Source organism: Alternaria dauci, chromosome 1 (genome assembly GCF_042100115.1).
Source record: "Alternaria dauci strain A2016 chromosome 1, whole genome shotgun sequence".
In the NCBI taxonomy this organism is placed as follows: Eukaryota; Fungi; Ascomycota; class Dothideomycetes; order Pleosporales; family Pleosporaceae; genus Alternaria; species Alternaria dauci.
The window spans coordinates 1,517,505-1,535,559 of NC_091272.1; the positions used below are offsets into that span (position 1 = coordinate 1,517,505).

The window sequence follows — 18,055 nt, forward strand, 5'->3', positions numbered from 1 at the left end:
CTTCACTGAGTCGACATACCGATCCAGGCCTCTTGCTATTTCCGAGAAACTAGGTATTTGAGTGATGAAAATACCACTCCGATACGCCGGGCGTGACTGTCCGGAGCTGTCATCCGCTGCATGTAGGTGCCACATGGAGAGGGTTTTGTTCCCTATCGGCAAAATCATCTCAAGCCCTCCATCTTGCGGGCAACCGAGAATGCTATCCCTGTCTTTCTCGTACTAATCTCGGCTTTTTTGCGAGTCAATCTTCTGCTCACCACATTACTGTAGTGACGACTTGACTCCGCATTTGACCAATGGAACAAGGATATGGACAAATCGATAAACCAGTTCGCGGCCATGATTTAGTACCATTATGCAAAAGGCGTATTGGCATTGCGGTCTTGACTCGCAGGCTACTTGCAAATCTATGACTACCCGTGAGCCTAGTTCTCTTGCGCGCATCATCCGGGATGCATGCATCGCGAAGGGGACTGCAACCTTGGAAGTGAGGCAATTTACATGCTGGAGCCGCGGATGGCAAAGTAGGTAAGCTGGACAGCAAATCATGGAATGAATTTACAGCTTAGATTGCGCGGCCACCAGGAATAAATACCGACCCGGCGAGGCCTTCTCGGTCCGCCTTCTAGACGCCGCTTATGAGGATAAAAGCGTGATACGAGACTTTCGCTTCCGCCGCGTGGGTGCAGACGTGCAGACCCTGCCGATAAAAACATCCATGGATATAGCAAACGGGACGACCACAGTTGTATAAACGGTTTAACGCACCTCAATAGCCTGCTAGCCAGCACCCAAGATGGTGTCTGCATATTGCCGCAAGAAATGTGGACTACAGAAGAAGCGACGTCCAAGATAACGTATGTAGTCGATCTAGCATAAGTCCGTGGGGTAACGATGGAGGCTACTCTCCAGCCTTTCTCTTGTGAAGACTATGGTACCATGTGTCTGTCCTATCGTCGACCACTCTGGGTATGAGCAAGACTGTCCTGAATGTGTGTGGTTGTCGTATGATCTGTCGAATGTGAGTACACGCAATGCAGTCGGTTGAGCCAACGGAAAGGGTGTGAAGAATATTGCATCTCGTTACCATAGGTACACGCGCCTACAAACTTGATCTGATTACCATTAGAACCATGTTTCGGATCCTACACTCGAATGAGATAGCCTCGAGAAACCCGGAAGTGGGGCTGTGAACGATGCGCGTGCGCTGAATGAGAATCACCGAGTCTCCATGTCGTGGTTCTAACATGCAGAGGAAAACCTCAATCCTATCATCATCGCTCATACACCAATGCACTGGAACAAGTCTAGAATATGCCTCGAACGCCACAAGTGACTTAAGCATCCGCTGGCGATGGCACTAGCTAGCACCTAGCAACGGGAGCTGCCCTGTTGATATTTGGTTATGCAAAGTGAGAAGCTGAGCCATGTCCACAGCCTGAAGCTGCAATGCTGAGCCGAAAGCTCACCCAGAGGATGATGATGACCATCATGGTCCGCCTTGCAGTGCGATCGGACAAAATGTGGAGACTAGTGAGATGAAATGATGCTTAGGGGCCGATAACGAAGGAACACATTACACCTAGATGTGCATGGGAATGGTAGCGCGAACTCGCAGAGGTAACACAACCGCGAGACTCTTACCTACGCGGGCAAAGTAAATCGTGCTAGTATATTCGATAGGGCTTCCGCACAGTGTACAAGGTTGTTTGGATGGAAATAATGCCGAACAACGATGCGGTACTCCGGTGCCACACGGAGCTCCTCGAGCGGCAAGTACCTAGGCAGTCATCTAGGAACTCCTTGCCAGACAGGACATGGTCGGAAGAGCGAATTCGATGCGAGAGCGGGCTTACCAAAATCGGTTTCGGTGTCGCATCGCATACAACTAAAGTATCGTTTCACGAAGCTGACTGATGCGCAGTAAGTGGTGTGATCTCTGGGGGCCTGTTGGGTGTCGAGAGGAACAAGCCTGACCAAAGGAGCCTTCCGCCCGCAGGCTAAACCTCTGAGCCACTTCACATGCCTTGAGAGAAGCTTCGGTGCATTTCATGGTAGTAATTGGCGACCCTTCATGACGGCTTACCGTTTGAAATAGCTGGTGATGTAGATCCCCAGAATCATGGAATGAGGGGAGTTTGCAGCCTGCTAGCGCAAACGTGGACGACGCCAATGCTGATTGGCTACAACTATTGAGCCACCAATATTTTTATACATAAGCCCTGCATGATCGTCATCGATGACCACTGCGAATGGTTTGCTGGAAATGCTGTCATCTTCCTCGTGTGAAACTACCGTGATGGCCGTGTTGCTCTTATCGTGGAAAGTCCCAAACGGTGAGACAGTGTGCTGGGCTCAGACTGGCAGCCAGTCAGCGACATGTGCCGGACGGGGAACCGGCATTTTGGACGTGTTGCCTATCCACGTTGTAGCAGTGTGTCTTCGTGTTTGACAGGCGTGCAACTTCTCCACAGCGGGATTTCTCGGCAGACAGCTCACCAGGTCTCCGCTCCCGCCTTGTTTCTCCGTCCAATAGGAGTTCACGGAGATTTCATGACGATCATGAGTTACCCGTTCAGATATCTATGTCGCACACACAGTACGAAGCTCAATTGCGAAGTCTGTCACTGGCTGCTGTGCCTCGAAGCGGTACATTTAAGATAGGCGTTCCAGCGGGGGCCCAATCCGTAGCCTTACGGTCCTTATCGCACACTACCGGATGCTACCCATGGATCTCTGGGGTGTAGATCATCCCACTTCTGCGCGAGACAATCTGGCTTGCAACATGCATGTTTGGTACTGACTTGGGCTCAAGTTAGCATTCTTACGAAACTTTGGGATTCTGCAATTGCGTCAAAGCCTAGTGACCGGAAAATAAGCTTGCTGCCGGAGCGTTGGCAACACTCGGCACTGCTGTTGGCCAACCCTTCTACGTACCGTCGTGATACGAAGAGGCATTCCAAATCATCGAGCCACCTGAACGAACTCGACCATCTACCCTGCGTTACTTCGTGGTGATGCAATGGAAAGCGAACCCATGGAGTCGAATGACAGGAAAACTTCTTCGAACGAGCCATCTCATGTGTATGAGGCGACGTGTAATGAGGCACGATACAGCCTTGAGCAGAGAGCCCAGTAGCGGCATGTCGCGTGCTGGGAGACAGGCTCGCTTCTGCTTCCACACACCATTCCGCGCCAAAAGAAGCCTCGTGTTCTTGATTGAAGATTGATTACAATTTTAGCATCACGGGCCGCGACAATCAGGCTTCTGGTATTGTAGGAGCCTGAGATAAGGGGTAAAGAAGAGATTTGCGGGCTGTGAATTGAGTACGTAGGCTGTTCGCTCGCGTGCGCGATTCTGAGGCAACGGCAGACGCGAAACAGTAGTTCCGAATGGCCAACGGCCGTGCTCCAAACATCGGTGGTATTAGGCGGCTCGTGACGCGACTTCGAAGTCTATATAAAAGTCGAAACTGTTTCAGTTATCCGGTGGGTGATGATGATGAGAATGACGTTCTTGGCAGTTGTTCTCAGTATTATTCGTGCGTCTTGCCTCGTAGCACAGCAAAGTGTTCCCGTAGCTGATGTTTCTCGTGTCTTCGCGAACGCGTCCATGCTGTGTGGCGCAGAGCCCGGAATAGAAGCGGAAGCGAATTGTAGGCCCAAACCTTGTTCGGCCGATCTTTTGGCTCAAGCACCCTGTATCTGTCGAGATCAGCCTTAGGGCTGGCGTGGGGTTCCCGCATTTGGCACGTTGCTGGGAGAAGCGATTCCTGCTGCCTCTCTCAATTGGAGGTGTCGGACTGACGTGCAGATCTTTGCCTTTTGCTTGCGATGTTCAGGTAGCCTCTCTCGTGAGACCAGCGCACGTCTACATACATGGCGTGCTTCGGCGTTGCGGAGTACTCGCAATATCATTTGCATCATGGAAAATATCAGGTAAAAGGCGTGATGATTACACACTGACTGGGTGGTGCATTCGCGACATTAGCCTCAGCGGCATGCCGCGAGTGTCCCAGTTGAGCCCGGGTCAGCAGCTGATTCGTGCGGTACCGTGACCGCCCATCGAACTTTGGTTACAGTCGCGACCAGAGGAAAAAGCAGAATTGAAAGCTGTCGAAGTAGACCGCAACTGATCGCCAAACAAAGCAATTCACTGTTGAATACAACAGACTTTGACGGTGAGCAAGCAGCTTGTGACTAGAGGCGGAACAATGCATCCAGACGTGTCAAACGCACCGCCTTGCCGTCTGGAAAGCGCCCTGCGTTGACTAAGGATGAAGCTGTAATAGAACCACTTTTTGTGTTCCGGCATCACGTGCGGCAGTAGGACCAGCAGAGCAGCACGCACACGCTACTCGAGCTTGCCATGGCGCCCGCGATAATGATAGCCACGCCAGCGCCAGTGACGCACTCGGCTCACCGTTCGAAACAGTTGACGACCCACCGAAGTACGGGGACAGAGTAAGAGCGTCTGGGTGAACCGTGTAAGCGTGGCATCGAAGTGGGGTACTCGGTTGGCGTAGAGGCACTGTTGCAGTGGCCTTGGGAAGCGCGAACCTTGGCCAGAAATCAATACGATTTGAACGACAATGGCCTCGGACGCCGGACAGAAGATTTCAGTCGTTGACTTTATTTAGTGGCCACGCGACAAGACGGTAAACTGTATCGAGGCCCTGATACGAGAAAGAGAGGTGCTCATCATCTTCGGCGGCACCTGTCAACCACGACTCAGCCGCGTGATGCTGACATGCCTGTGTGTTATCTCGTGTGCGCTGCCCATCAGTACCCGCGCGAGTACGAAGACGCGAGAGGCTGCGTATCGCATCGCTCGCGGCGAGGGCTGAGGCGAGCTCACCGCTGCCAGATACGTTAGTGGGCTGCTCGGAAAGCGTCTATATAGAGACGTTGGTGTATCTTACAGCAGATCCAAGAGCCCTGCTGGTGCTGATCCGACGTGTGTGCGGGTGCAGATCGTGGCAGTAATATTGTCGTATTACAGAATACATTACAGCTGTACGGGTGTGTCGCTGTCTTTTTCCAGGGAGCCATGCGGCAAGCGCTCGGTTTGCGGACTTGTGGCTGACGCGGGCTCGGCGCTCGTCCCCCGTCACTCTCAGCACGAACCTCCACCTCGCTGGGCCTCCCCCTCCACCAATCTAGTCCGCGGTGCAGATCTCCAAGATGCATCCCTGCTGTTGCTGAGTCTTGTTATCAACGCCGTGCAGATGCCCCTGGTCGCTCAAACAAATCTTGGGCTAACCCGGTCAGGCTCGACCCACCCAAGAGCCTGGCGCGCTGCATGTAACTGCGAGGCACTAGCTCATCCTCTCGTGCAGCTGGATCCCTCCCCAATTGATGAATTCATCGTCGCCCAGATGCATAATCAACACTCCCTGTTGGGAACACCCGCTAGTCAAACCCGCTCTTGCATTGCCTACCTCTACACGTACTCGGACGTCGAGAAATACCCTTCCCCACGTCAACTCCCCTCCCGTGATCATCTTCCATCTTCATACATCTCTTTCCGCCCGCTCGAGCCTGCTCAGCCCGCTCCAAGACAACCGTACAACCGGGCCTGATCTTGACCTTGTCTCTCTCAGACCACTGCTAGTCGCTTTCCTCTGCAGTCAGCTCCACAGCCGTCTTAATCACGGCTTCCGTCTGACGTCCCAACGGAATCGTCTTGCCATCTACTTGACGTCTGCTATTTCCACCTAGCTCCAGACTGGTCTCCATGTCCGCCCCGTCTTAGAGACCTTCCAGGACCACCGGACTTCGGACCTATTACTCCACGATTCCAATTCCACTGGACTGAACCTTGCAGACTACGCTTTTGCCTCGACATCCCTGCCTTGCAGTCTATGGCATTGTCCTCTTGTTGAAGCTTGGTACAGCACACCATCCCCGCACCTCTCTTGCCAAATCTCGCTCAACTACTGTTGTGTGGAACAACATCTAAAGCCAGCCCTTCCTTCCCCCGGACTACACATCTCCAATCCGTGATCCAAGATGGTCTTCTGCACATATTGTGGACAGTCGTTCACCAGGGACGAGCATCTCGAACGACATATCCTAACTCGTAAGTTGGCTCTTGCTCCGTCCTTGAGGGTTGATTTCCGCAGTGACGAGCACAGTCCGGTCGTTCCGTGGGATCTTCGCTAACCGCCATTGCCAAACAGACACAAATGTCAAGCCCTTCAAGTGCTTTACATGCCATATGAGTTTCGCTCGACGGTCAGTCTTACCCATCGTGTGCTCCTTGCTCTTTCTCGGCCGGTGGCAACCCTTGTAGCGAACGAAACGCTGACGATCCTCCCAGAGATCTTTTGCAAAGACATTATACCGTCCACGGCCGCAACCAGAACAACGAGGAAGGTCTGCCACCACAAGGGATCATACCCAAATCTGCTGGTCGCACACCCATCGCCTGCAGTAATTGTGCAAAGACGAAGACGAAATGCGACAAGAAGTTTCCTTGCACCCGGTGCGCTCAGAGGAACCTGAAATGTACTCTGCGTCCTACACGTCGAGCATCGAAAGGTGTCCAGCGAGTGGGGGGTCCTCCTGAAACAGGGAGTGGTGATTCGAGCGAGAGTGGTAGCAATGCGGACAACCAGATCACATCCGGCAATGTCTCTCCAAACCACGACGGCCAATCGAAACAAGCAACCGCACAGTCATCTCCATCTCAGATTCAGCAGCCTGCCCTGATGACTGACAGCCAACCTCCGTCACAACGACAATCGCAGTCGCCTTCAGCGCCCCACTCGCGGAATCCTTCCATCTCGCATCCAGTGCAACCACCACCGCACATGAACCCCGAGGAGAAGTCGCTCCATATACACATGCCGATTTCAAATACTCCCCCATTCTTCGACCAGTCACCGTCCAATGGCCTAGCTCATTCCTCGTCATTACTTTCGCCTCTTCCCACACCGGTTACGGGCATGAATAGCTTTGTCTCCTCGACACCCATGTCTGGATACGACGATTTTGTCAGGACAGTGCGCGATCAGCCGGAGAATGAGAGTCCGCAATTCATGATGGATCCTTGGCATTCGATGCCTATGGACACGAACTTCGATCCTATGCGGATTGACCCCGCTCTGATGATGACCATGGGCATGGATATGACTATGGGACCACCCCAAGACGGCATTCTTAGTATGATACCAGAGATGCCACCTGCGCAGACATTCGGACAGCCTGTCCAGACTCCTCGCATGGTGGACGAATCATTCTCGGACTTGCAGATTGGCAGCTCGGCTTCGATGTTCTACCCTTCCAACAGACATTCTTCGATAGCGGACGCCGGCATCCCTGATCTTGGAGCCATTATCGCGGCTCAAGACGGCTGGACTGTTTTCCGTTGCACTCCTTCTATTGCTTCCAGCTCATGTCCGCGGACTGCAAGGCTGAATCTTGAGCGACTAGAGTTGAGCCTGAAGAACCATGAGGGTTGGGCCAACTGGGCTCCATCCTGGGATGAATCCGATTTCCAACAAGGCGGGCAAATAGCCGTGTCGAAATTACAGGAAGCCACACGAGACAAACTCCTCGCCATCACACAGAGCTTTCTTCACAAAGCTCTAGACATCCACAAAGACGGAAGCAGCACGTCCAGTAGTGGTGAATCTCCAGGGTCCACGGCTTCGCATTCCAACTTCGTCCTTCTTCCGCCTGCTCGCGTCCTGGAGTACTTCCTCAAGTCGTATGCCAACTCTTTCGAACGCTATTATCCTACCTCCGCCAGAGGAGTCCTTGACGCCAACGAGTTGATGCAGAACTACAATGACAAGGCATCAAGCTTGCTCATTCTCATGATGATTGCGCAGGGCGCCATGACCATTCCGTCCATAGAAGCGAGATGGCTGACCGGTGGATTTACCGAGGCATGTCGGATATCGCTGTTCGACCTGATCGAGAAGAATATCATCATGGCTGGCGATCCTATCGTCCTGAGAGCGGCCCTTCTCTTCACTGTCCAAGCGGCGTGGAGCGGCGACAAGTGGCAGATGGACATCGCCATGGGTCAGCGCGGCATGTATTTTTCCATGTTACGGCACTCGGGTATTCTTGATGTTCGGCCACCTACCACGCCTCACATGAACGGAAACACGTCGACGGATGTGTTGTGGAAGGACTGGCTTCAGCAAGAAAGCCGCAGCCGGTAAGTGTTGAAAACCTCGGTACAGTCACGTGCGCACACTTACTAATATGATGTAGCCTCATCTACTCTTGGGTCATGGTAGACCAGGACCTATCGCTCTTCCATGATACCGTCCCGCTGTTCTCGGTAACAGAATTCGGCGCGCCAATGCCTGATTCAGATCAGCTCTGGCAGGCGCAGACCGCTTCAGAGTGGTCGGAGATGTTCAACCAAGTGCATGAATTCTCCAATGGGTACTCCTCAGTAGGCTCTGGAGCAAGACCACCGAGTCTCAGAGATCTCTTCCGTTACTTCCTAGATGACGAGATAGTCGTTCAGGATGTCCAGGAGATTCATCTGACCCCGATGCACCTGCGGCTGCTGCTCCACCCTCTGCAGACCCTTGTGTGCCAGTATTGTCAACTCCTCAGCTGCTTTTCAGATAGCGTAGCCTCTCGATCGAGAAATCGGGCACTGACTGCCGCTTCGACTCGGGTGCGCCTAGAAGAGGTACAGGCCTTACTGGGGCGGTGGTTCGACTTGGCGCAAAGATACATGAAGGCGAACCCAGTATGTCCGATGATGCAGGCAAACCTCGTCATGTTCCATCTGATCAGCATGAATGCTGTGTCGAACTTCCCAGAGATCGAGCGCCTCGCGCGACGAGAAGGCGTGGACGGCTCGTACCAGCAGATGTTGTGGATGCACAAGAAGTGCTTGTCAGATGTGCAGGAGGCCATAACCCATGCTGGTCAAGTTCTTCGCCTCATCCGTGAGATGCCACGAGGCATCCGCCCGCCGTGGTGGGCTGGTGCTGTCTATCGGGCAGGGTTGGTGTTCTGGACTGATTCGCTCGCCCATAACGAGTCTCTGAGCCCCAACCACCAAGGAACATATCAGCAGCCATCTAATACTGCTTTCTCTGTGGATCGCCTTTCTGCTGACCACCCTACCATACTGAGGTACATGTCACGAAGGGAGGGTATCCCCACCTTGACCAAGCGTGACGGAAACCCCGTTCCACTGGATAACGGCTTCGCTATCCTGTCGCATTGTATCGACGTCCTTGACGAGGGCGTCGCCACCAGATTTTCCGATGGCATTCGTAGTAAACTCGAGAAACTTGCGCGTGGTTGACACCGTACTTCCGCCTCTTCTTTTCCTTTCTTAGCGCACCAACACAAGCTCATGATGTATTAGCGGTCTTCATCGGCGTTTCTCCATCCGCATTGTCTGCCTCTTTTCCATCTCTTTCGGTATTGTTTTATCAGCATCAGCAACCCAGGATGCCTGGGAGGGATATACGTCAGGTTCCAAGCGTTGGGTGGCGTTCAAAGGCATACACATAGCTTCGGCGTCGAGTGATGTTCGTCTCGGTCGCTGATTCGCGCCGTGCCTGGAATGCGGTCATCTGAATCGACTGCAACGCAGTCCATTAATGTACATTACATAGACATGATGATCAAATGGCACCTACCGGATTCGGGAACGACAAACCTGTGTATCAAAAATGACTGGTGCTGATGAAGGATGTTACGTGCTTTCCACAAACTTTCGAAGGGCTTGATGAAGATGAGGGTAGGTGGTTTCCGTGCAGCTTTATCAATGCCAGCTTACTGACGACGTCCATCCGCAGGTGGCCTCGAGTTCAAGACAGATCCTTCTCTTATCGCGCTGATGGATGTGGGTCCTCTCGTTATCATGACGAGCGAGGATAAGATGAATACATGCGTAGTGGCTGGAGTGCAACACACTTAGCCTTTCATCCCGCCAAGCCCCTCCGTCATCGATATCTTCCAGTGTCTTCATTGCTCCGTTGTTGCCTCCACCCGTGCTTGTGTTTCAAGTGTAAGCAGAGCATGGGTCGTGTTGCGTAGGTAATTGGTGTCTTTCGCGTTCGAAGGCTTGATGGCGGGGTCGGCTAAGAGAGCAAGTGGTGTGTGTGTAAGGGCGGCACTACGGCGGCGGGGTGTTCAAATCATGTGCCGTATGTGGCAGACAGGCCATGAGAGAACGCGTATCCATCATATGCGAGGACACGAGAGCAGTCACGGCTCTGGGTACGAACAGTAAGAAAGAATAAAGGAAGTCGAAAGAGCTAGTAGGTCACGTTTGGGTTCCTCAACTCGATTTTGCAATATGTTTCTATGGGCTGTTTAAACAACGAAGAGATGCAAGCAGTATCGAGGCACGTCCCTCAACCTCCTCCGTGTAGTTACTTCGCCTCTCCTCTTTCCCCGGACGCTATGCAAGTGCTTCGTCACACTATGGAGGCGCCGCTCTATCCAGATCGTACTATGTATCGACGAACCCTCCGGTGACCGTGCTGATGCTTCCAACCCCGTCATCATATCCGAACAACTAGCAACGCCCCTTTACAATGGCGGCCTCATGTACTTGGTAAGCCCTGAAGGTGTTCGGAGAATGAAAGTCTTTTCCCGATGCAGCTACTACACAAAATTACTTCTGCCCGTTTAGTTGAGGGTTGGATGTATGCAGCATGCCTCGGTATCACAATGACAGAAAGCCGGTACCAAGACGTCTACCTGCAGGCTCGTTGCTTGACAAGCTTACGCGTTCAGTGTGATTACTCGCATCCAGAGACCAGATACGCAGCCCTGTTTGAGATGGCTCGTTGTTAGAATGCACAAGAGTGGTTAGAGTACTTCGGGCGCAAGCACACCTTGTTACACATCCCAATAACCTACGACATGAAGGACCGTTTGCAGAATCAATGAACACAGGTCGGTCGCCTCTGCTCAATCTGCATGGCTAACACGAGGATCATGCCAAGCCTACAGATGCCCGCACGATAGCCGTAATTGCCAGGAAACGTGGACCGTGCCATCAGGATTTGTTGTATATCACCAGCCACGGCGTGGTGGACACGCGAGGGACCCCTCGTGAGTTCCATATAACGGTCGGTGAATCGGAGGTTTTTGTCGCCGTTGGTGCCTTACACCCTATCAAGAGGTTGTGGTGGATGTAGTGATATGGTTGCGCTATCCTAGTCAAAGACATGCCTAGTGTCGATCAATGCACTTCCGTATGCCAGCCGAACTCGAATTTAAGCATCGGGGACTTACCGGGTAGTATCCGAACGGTTTGTGGCCAGGGAAGCCTTTCTGTGTTACTCATGCCCTACGTAGCATTCCACAAATCTCTGTAAAGATCTAGTATCACTTCAGGTTCTCGGTCATCACAACACATCTGTGTCGGCATCGAAGACACCGACATCATCACCAACATGCCACGAACACAAGTGCGAGGATTCGATTATGATTACCAAGATCGTCCCGGGGATGAACGCATTAGCACAGGGCGATCTAGCAGATGGCCGCGTGGAGGGCACGGCGACAGCCTCTTTCACCGCTATGTGCTTGACGGGAAACGGACTGAGGGGAAAACGAAGCGATTTAGGTATGGCTCCGTCGACTCCACAAAGGAGCTGTCCAGGATGACATGCTACCCCTTTTTTCAGGCCGGGAAGCATTTGCACGTCGGTGATTCGTACGGTGATGCTCCATCCCAAAATCTTCGAACAATCAAACAGCAAAACTAAAAATCAGTTGGAAGATAGTTTTCAAGGTTACATGGGCGTCCATGAATGACGCAGCGATGATATCGTATCATCGGCCGCGTTCTGCTGTGTTGTTGGAACGATGCGGAGGTACCGATGGTGGGCTTCTTTACGCGAAGCACCTTTTAACGGGAAGTATCGCCCTGCCATCACTGCTCTTCGGCACTCTTCGAGTGGGCAATGGCCAGCCCCAAGTGGCTCTATCAGCTTGTCACCCTTTTCCCGATACGAAAGAGCATCTACACGAGCCGAAGCGTCACACAAAAAGATCCGAAACTCTGGCAAGTGCTGGATGTATTGACACTGCACTGTCAATCCATCGTATAACGGCGAACCATTTTCGGCATGAACAAGCCAATAGAACGGCATGGAAATGCGCATGGTTTGGATCTTTGTGCCGTTGCGCGCAGTTGGTGAGACGCCGTGGCTGGCAAACTCATTCCTGCTTGCAAGATGAAGCCTGTAAGCACTCCAATACCGCGCACAGACGCGTGGCCATATTGTGCTGGCAATCCAGGTATGCAATCTGGATAAAGACTGAGGTGCGTGGTTGTCGTATATGCTGGGTGTCGATGGCTCGTGTCTAGACACGGTTTAATTTACGCGCAGGATTCTTATCTTCGAACGATCCGCAAGCTCGAGATGAGGATGCAGTCAGCTCGCTATTCACTGTCTGAGTTTCTCCATTCATCAGTACGACACTCTGAAGATGAAGCGAAGCAGAATACACACGGACAACGAAGACGTCGGCGGATCCCCGCAATGGAAGCCGGCCGCGCCCCTCGTTGATTGCGACACCTAGCTACGGAATCGTGCCGACTTCTAGGACACTTGCACTTACCGGATTGCGTCCGGAGTTCGCACGGCCAAGATATTCATGATGACCGTTGGTGCATGGGGAGCCATTGAGGTTCCAGCACACTGTGGTGTTGAGAGGCATCGAGCGAGGTCCTGCCGAACCCTGAGTGAGTTTGCGGGCTAAACCTTCCAGGGATTTCCACCTTGGAAAGTCACTTGACTGCACTGGAACGTCAAGAACGTCATGAACGTCCATGGCCTTAGGGCTTACGATGGACAGAGTCAATGGCAGCGGAAGGGTATTCTGCTCACTTCACAGCGCGATGTAAGGATGCGCAGCGGATGCTGTCCGTGGACTGCGGACATCCGAGCATACGAAAATAGAATGTTGCGATGCCGTCGGCGTTGCACCAGCTGTGCGAGTGGTCTTCAACGCCAAACGCCGGTTGTTCACGTTGCCATACCTCTTGCTTCACCTGGCAAACTCAACGGGATCCCAAAATTACTCGCAGTCGACAAAAAAAGATATTTTGATCTCATGAAACGGACAGGTGCGTCACGAACAGGCCCTAGATGTTTGTTGTTGCTGGGCGGGCCCTAGTATCTCGCGAGTCGACCAATGACGAGAGCCCCTGAACCCCTCGGCCCCTCTCCTCCGAAGTCTGTCCCTGAGGCTCAGGCTCTCCTACGGGGACGGGGACCACACTACCGGACAGGTGCGGCGCAGGTACACACTGTTTCAGCCCTAGGACTCACGACTCTTGGGGGCGATGCTATGTGCCGAACCGGAGGCAATGAGTTGGGGGAGTCGTATGGATGTTGGGATACCGGTGGCAGGTTCGATGGCAAAAGAGCTACTCATTGAACGCGGTCTCCGCTGGAGTTCCGAATAGCGAAAGGGTATATATGTCTTCGTCTTGACCGTGGAAGGAAATCATCATCACAACCACTCTCATCACTACCACAACCACCTCTCCACTTCAATCCTCACTCCAACACCAAACAACCACCACAACATATTCACAATGGCCTCAATCGAGCAGACATGGAGCCTTGCCGGCAAGGTCGCCGTTGTTACCGGCTCAGGTAAGCTCAAGGATATCTAACACTCAATCTACAATACTAACTGTTGCCCAGGCCGTGGTATCGGAAAGGCGATGGCCATTGAGCTGGCCAAGCGTGGCGCAAAGGTCGCCGTCAACTACGCCAACGCTGTCGAGGGAGCTGAGCAGGTTGTCAAGGAGATCAAGGCCCTTGGTAACGGTTCAGACGCCGCTGCCTTCAAGGCCAACGTTGGCAACGTCGAGGAGTCTGAGAAGCTGATGGATGATGTTGTTGCCCACTTCGGCAAGCTCGACATCTGCTGCTCAAACTCTGGTGTTGTCTCCTTCGGTCACTTCAAGGACGTCACACCCGAGGAGTTCGACCGTGTCTTCACCATCAACACTCGTGGTCAATTCTTCGTCGCCAAGGCGGCGTACAAGAGGATGGAGATGGGTGGTCGCATCATCCTTATGGGATCCATCACTGGTCAGGCCAAGGGTGTGCCCAAGCACGCTGTCTACTCTGGCTCAAAGGGTGCCATTGAGACCTTCACCAGGTGCATGGCTATCGGTAAGTTGTATTCTTCTCACACCGACTTCATCTACTGACGAAGCTTCAGATGCTGGCGAGAAGAAGATCACCGTCAACTGCGTTGCACCCGGTGGCATCAAGACCGACATGTACCACGCAGTGTGCCGCGAGTACATTCCTGGTGGCGACAAGCTCTCTGATGACCAGGTCGACGAGTACGCCTGCACATGGTCCCCTCACAACCGTGTTGGCCAGCCAGTAGACATTGCCCGCGTCGTCTGCTTCCTTGCTTCTCAAGACGGTGACTGGGTCAACGGAAAGGTCATTGGCATCGATGGTGCTGCTTGCATGTAAGCGGGTCATCTTTGATAGAGCATGTTTTCTTTGGATGTTTTCCGCAGTCATGAGCTAGCATGTATTGGCGTTCTTCCCAAGCGAAGAAGATAATGGAACACTTAAGCACACTTCATTTTTCATGGCCCATTTGCCCTCACTGTGACCCATATTCACCGGTACCCGGCAAAGCAATTATCATTTCGCACACCACTATATCGTGGTGGTGGTGTGGGAACTTTGAGCACATCTTGTTTTCTTTTTCGGTCTAGGCTACGTAGGTATCTTGGAGATGTATTAACATGTCTTGACCGCCTCCTCCACTCACACATAACTTCTTCTTCACCGCCGCCTTCAAATCCTTTTTCGCGCACGGGAAGAAAATACTACCATTCACGACCACAGTAACGAAAACAGCCCCGCCTTCGCACGTTCGACTAACACTTCACACGTGTATCTTCGTCTCACCTTGCTAGCGGCCTCTGGCAACCAGCCTCCACAGTTAATGCACGTTCAGCACATCTGCTAGGCGACAGCCCCGAGACTTTGCAGTACAGAATGCGATATTGAAATAGATGGTATGACTAAGTAACAAAAAAATCGAAGGAATGCAGCTGCATCTGTGATGGCAGCGGTGGTACCTAGCCATTCTTGGTTCGAGGGCGGTGCACGTAAGGCGACCTCGGGACGGTCGCGAGATCTACTGCGATGTTGGCTGCTGTATGCGCCACCTCCATTATGATGCGCTGTTTTTATCGCTGCATCAACAACTGTGATTCAAAACTTCTTGGAGACGGGCCGACTGTTTGAGACCGCAAGCATTACTTTCGTGGATAGCCTAGCGAAAATTTGGGCTGCGAAATACCCGTCAGCATGTAGCGAGATGGCGGCACTCCAAATATCTCCAGGAAGCGCTCCGTCGAAGCCAAAAATAGACGACATTACAAAGAACATCAAAACCACCTAAAAATTGAAGGAGAAATTGTACTGCGGCGCAGTCGTCATTTTTTAGGCCTCAGCGATTCCTTGCCTGCGGATCTCCTGTTATCCGGCGTTGAGGCAAAGGTCACGATCGAAGATACGGAACTGAAACATGTTCAATGAGCAACAACAAGCATCCCAAGACGTAGTCAATCTTGTGATAACGCGTGGTTTTCCTAAAAAAACAAGACGCGTTTGAAGCCTAGAGGCAGATGTATGACAACCACGCTAGATGGACTTCCCTCACAGTAGAGCTCAGCCACGACGGTGTCCGGACCCTGGGTCAGCCACTTTGGCGGCCTTATCAGGGCTGTCAGACGCTCGTTGGACCTCTCCAGGGCTGTTTGGCAAAAGCTGGAACATTTCAAATTCTAAATGGTTGCATGAGACTAGGCATGTCTATCTTGGAGATGCTGCTGTACTATTCTCCGCCTTTTTGTCATATGGCAAGCCTACCCAGGTGAGGCTGAGGAGCTGACCAAATTAGCGACAAAGCGCAGCAAGAATGGCACAGCTTACCGCCGAGCATCATCACCACCATCATCCTGAGGCTATGTGCGGAGTATGTGGTATAGCAAGTCTGTGGTGGAGATACTACATGAGTACATATATGCAGACATTCTTCTTCGTCAAGTACAACATCACAGTATCTCCTTCACAACATCTTCATCACATCTTACCAATTATACAACTCCACAACCTACCAACTCATCATTCAATATGGTCGCTATCACATCAATTACTCTGGCAGCCACGACGCTCATCAGTCTCGCTACTGCTATCCCAGCGCAAGCAGTTCGGTCTACGGGTGTGATCCATCGCGTTTTCGCCGGTTCTACAACCGCCAACAACGGTCTTCATTTCGAGCCTGAAAATGTCGTCGCTGAACCTGGCGATCTGATGGAATTTCACTTCCTCCCCAAAGCGCACACGTTTGTGCAATCTTCCTTCGACAAGCCATGTGAGCCTCTCGGCGGCGATGATGCGATTTTCTCTGGCTTCAACTTCAACACTACTGCGGGCGAGGCACCAAATGTCTTTACCTTCATGGTGCTAGACAAGAATCCGATTTGGTTCTACTGCTCTCAGACCAACGGCAACCACTGCCAGAGAGGCATGAGCGGTGTGATCAACCAGGACTTTAACTCCGACAAGACGCTCGCAAAGTACAAGGAGAATGCTGTCAACACGGTCACCAAACAGCCTTCTTGTGATCCCCTTAATTCTCAGGGTGGGATGATTCTGCCAAATGTGCCTTTGTGAGCACTTGGCTGTAGTGGTTGTGCGTGGCATGGGCAGTGTAATGGCTGCACGGCTTTTCCTTTAAGTTTTCTCCTGCATAGCATTTGGCGTGGAATTTTCTGTTTGTTAATCTGCATTGCGTTGGAGTTGGCTTTTGATGTTTTATCCTTCTTACACTTGCTGTTGCTAGAAGCTTAGTTTTCTCTATTCTACCAAATTTCAGAACAGTCATTTTCACTCTAACTTGATTTACATCGCTCTGTCTAGCTCGCTCAGCTCATACCACTGCTCAAAGGTGTTATCCACGATAGTCAAACCCATGATTCGAGTTGCCTCCGTGATCAAACATTCTCCCAAGCTGCATAAGAAGTCTCACACGAACCCAAAGACCGAGAAGAGCTGCCTGGAGCAGACTTCTGACAAGCTTACACACTACGCCAATTCGATACGATACCGATGCTTTCTAGAGTATGAGGTTTGCTTTTATTGGGTAATGCGAAAGCTTTTCGCAATTCCATGACCATGTGTTCTTTGATATCGTCCTCGGAGAAAACATACCAATCATGACCTACCTGAGTTTGCCAGCCACCGTAAAGTTTGCTCTCGGGTTCCTCCCTGAATGGATGCTATCTCACAGATACCTAAGTAGTTCTTTGTATGTCTCACGTATCTAATGTCCGCTTCCTAACTGCGAATTCGCAGACTACAAATATACTTGGTTGCCGTAAATCGTCCTCACCATAACGTAAATATCTGCGCCAAAGTAGTTTAATTGAACGGTCACCATGGCTCGTACGCGCGCTACCAAAGGGCGTCCTCGGCCGCCATCTCGCAGCACCATTACTAGGGTCGTTCCAAGACGCGAATCTACAGTCGAAGCACTCCGTGCATCAATAACGTCCATAGAATTGGACGAGAACAAGGTAAAAAAGATACTTAGTCCTCTAAACGAGCGACGAGCGCATTGTTCTACAGATCTTCTGGGAGGTACGTGCGATGCAGAAGAGAATACCGTAAAAATCAAGAAAGAAGAGGATGATGATGACATGGTGGATGCAATGAAGGTCGCAGCATGGCCGAAGAGACACGCCCAAGACACAAGTTCAAAAGCTCCAGCAACGAAGAAACAGAAGCCATCTCCACCTAGTTCTACTACTCGTACTACACGTTCGAAGACCTTGACTTCGAGAACCAAACCGGATAGTATTCGTTCTGACACCGATACGAAAACTCACAGCGAGTCAGAACATGAGTCTAAGCTATGTGACAGTACGATCAAAAACATCGGCAGTTATCGAAAGAATGGGAAGATGTCTCTCCCCAACTCACCTCTCGATCTCCTGCGTCCGTACATGGCTTTTCAACTCTCAGTCTCTGGGCTCTCGGGTAAA

At 51.9% G+C, this 18,055-nt stretch overlaps 3 protein-coding genes across 3 annotated transcripts; all 3 read left to right on the forward strand.

The window, feature by feature from the left end:
- Window positions 1-6,015: 6,015 nt before the first annotated feature.
- ACET3X_000482 (uncharacterized protein) lies at window positions 6,016-9,292 on the forward strand (the record flags this gene model as incomplete). The annotated part of the gene is made up of 4 exons (XM_069447782.1): window positions 6,016-6,085; window positions 6,186-6,240; window positions 6,326-8,176; window positions 8,233-9,292. The coding sequence occupies 4 exons, from the start codon at window positions 6,016-6,018 to the stop codon at window positions 9,290-9,292; spliced, it is 3,036 nt and encodes a 1,011-aa protein (XP_069310724.1).
- Window positions 9,293-13,558: 4,266 nt separating this feature from the next.
- On the forward strand, window positions 13,559-14,462 carry ACET3X_000483 (uncharacterized protein; the record flags this gene model as incomplete). Its single annotated transcript, XM_069447783.1, has 3 exons — window positions 13,559-13,619; window positions 13,671-14,147; window positions 14,197-14,462. The coding sequence occupies 3 exons, from the start codon at window positions 13,559-13,561 to the stop codon at window positions 14,460-14,462; spliced, it is 804 nt and encodes a 267-aa protein (XP_069310725.1).
- Window positions 14,463-16,023: 1,561 nt separating this feature from the next.
- Window positions 16,024-16,908, forward strand: ACET3X_000484 (uncharacterized protein). The gene has a single exon (XM_069447784.1). It carries the CDS (start codon window positions 16,143-16,145, stop codon window positions 16,683-16,685), a length of 543 nt encoding a protein of 180 aa, XP_069310726.1. The 5' UTR covers window positions 16,024-16,142; the 3' UTR covers window positions 16,686-16,908.
- The last annotated feature ends 1,147 nt before the right edge of the window (window positions 16,909-18,055 follow it).

What these genes read in the sequence shown, in the direction of transcription:
- ACET3X_000484 (XM_069447784.1), top strand. Translation starts at nt 16,143, where the DNA reads ATGGTCGCTATCACATCAATTACTCTGGCAGCCACGACGCTCATCAGT.